General features: G+C 26.8%; 1 protein-coding gene across 2 annotated transcripts in view; it reads left to right on the forward strand.

The window, feature by feature from the left end:
• The first annotated feature begins 1,014 nt into the window (after positions 1–1,014).
• LOC108743616 (MOB kinase activator-like 2) overlaps positions 1,015–1,767 on the forward strand; it is a 3,053-nt gene continuing 2,300 nt past the window's right edge. Inside the window, exon 1 of one of the 2 annotated variants that reach the window (XM_025979701.1) lies at positions 1,015–1,383. In XM_025979701.1, the coding sequence (XP_025835486.1) occupies positions 1,343–1,383 (41 nt within the window). In that variant the 5' untranslated portion in view covers positions 1,015–1,342. Of the gene's footprint in view, positions 1,384–1,577; positions 1,604–1,767 lie in introns of those variants that run through there. The other variant, XM_025979703.1, reaches the window with a different exon arrangement.

The raw sequence follows: 1,767 nt of genomic DNA on the forward strand, positions 1-1,767 counted from the left end.
CAACAAACCCAGAACCAAACTTTCACAGTCAATAAATAACAGCAGAAGCCTACAAAATATCATATGATTAGATTAGCAAACCTACTGTTTGTTTGCTGATCTCTCAGCTGCTGTTGATGATGTTGTGCTTTGCTAAGAATCAGTTTTAGCTTGCGATCTTCTTCGGTCTCTAGAGCCTCACCTGTCAAAGGACAAACAGTTGCAAGATACTGACTTAATTCTTTCTGCTCGCCCACTCTAAAATGTCTACCCCGGCCTTGAGAATATAACCACTCTGCTCTAAGGCTATTAAATAGAAAAAAAAAGTAACTTTATTAGAAAAACTAAACAACTACCAAATAAAACAGCAAAACCACATATTTCTAAGCACTATTATTTATGAGATGAAAACACCAAGACTTATAAATACCGAGTAATATTAAATTAACATTTTTTAAATGAACTGATAAAAATACGCTAGAAGAAATTCTTGCATTGTTTGAAAAAAACTTACATATAAAACACTAAGTCAATTTACAAACGAATGGTAGAAAACATTCATATTAAATGGATTAAATAAAATAAACTTAAAATGTTTGAACAATATTAATTGTGTTTCATTTTCAACAACAGTAAGTACTTGTTGTATTTATTGCATATTTATTCAACATGTTTCAACAAACGGTCACTATTGATAATTTGAATTAAATGTATATTATTAAAAAAATGTTCAAACAAAACATAAGAAATGTAATTTTCTTTCATGAACATAAATTTAAATTCTTTTAATTTAAAAAGAACATATTGTACAGAACGAACAAATGACTTTTTTGAAATTCAAATGAAGAAGAAATTCATGCATACTAAAATTTGAAGCATAGTTTGCGTTTTTGTTAAAAATTTAAGCGCTTTTCAGAGAAACTAATGTTTAACTGCATAGGGCTAGATAAAAAAAGGAGAAATGTACCCTTACCTTTCAATGGCNGTTAATATGCTACATCATAGTTATTTTACATGTTCACTAGTTCCAGTGAGGCATAAAATTAAACATAAACAGTAGATAATCTCATTATTAAAATCCAAAATTAGTTGTTGTAATGAAAATTTTAAAGTCTAATTGATTTGATTTGCTCTTGTATACACAGTAAAAAAAATAACAAAATTGAACTGTTCACAAAGTCAAATAGAAATCCAAATTGAATATGTAAAACTCAAAATGATAATAATGGAACAAAATAGTGCCTGTTAACATAGTTTTCTATGTTCACAATAAAAGCTGTAGAGTTAAATAGTCCACCTTTCGATACTTAAATTCAGAAATTTTAGTTTGTTTAAACTTTGACAAAATTTTCAAGGTAATTAGATGACTTTGTTATTTTTGTCAGTGAATAACAACATTAACAGGTAGGTAATACATGAATCAGTTTTATAGCTAACAAATATTCATTATGATTATAAATATTTTGTAATGGTGATGTATCTATCGTGTAGTTTTAATATTTCCAGTAACATTATAAAACGAAATTTCAATGAAAAAAATTTTTTGTATTTATAAATAACATTTCGATTAGAAAATAATTGCGAACCATATGTACTCTTGCGTATTCATCAATATGTATGTTGGGTAGGTTTTTTTAACTGCATATTGTGGTAATGAAAAAATATTTGAATTTAAAATTAACTTTGAAAGTCTATTTGAAAAAAATGTTAATTAAATCATATATAATTAAGGTATAACTGAGTGGCAACAAAATTACAATTCTTGCAGCTTAGACACACAAATTTCTG

The sequence above is a fragment of the Agrilus planipennis genome, unplaced genomic scaffold (assembly GCF_000699045.2).
Source record: "Agrilus planipennis isolate EAB-ADULT unplaced genomic scaffold, Apla_2.0 scaffold1798, whole genome shotgun sequence".
NCBI lineage: Eukaryota > Metazoa > Arthropoda > Insecta > Coleoptera > Buprestidae > Agrilus > Agrilus planipennis.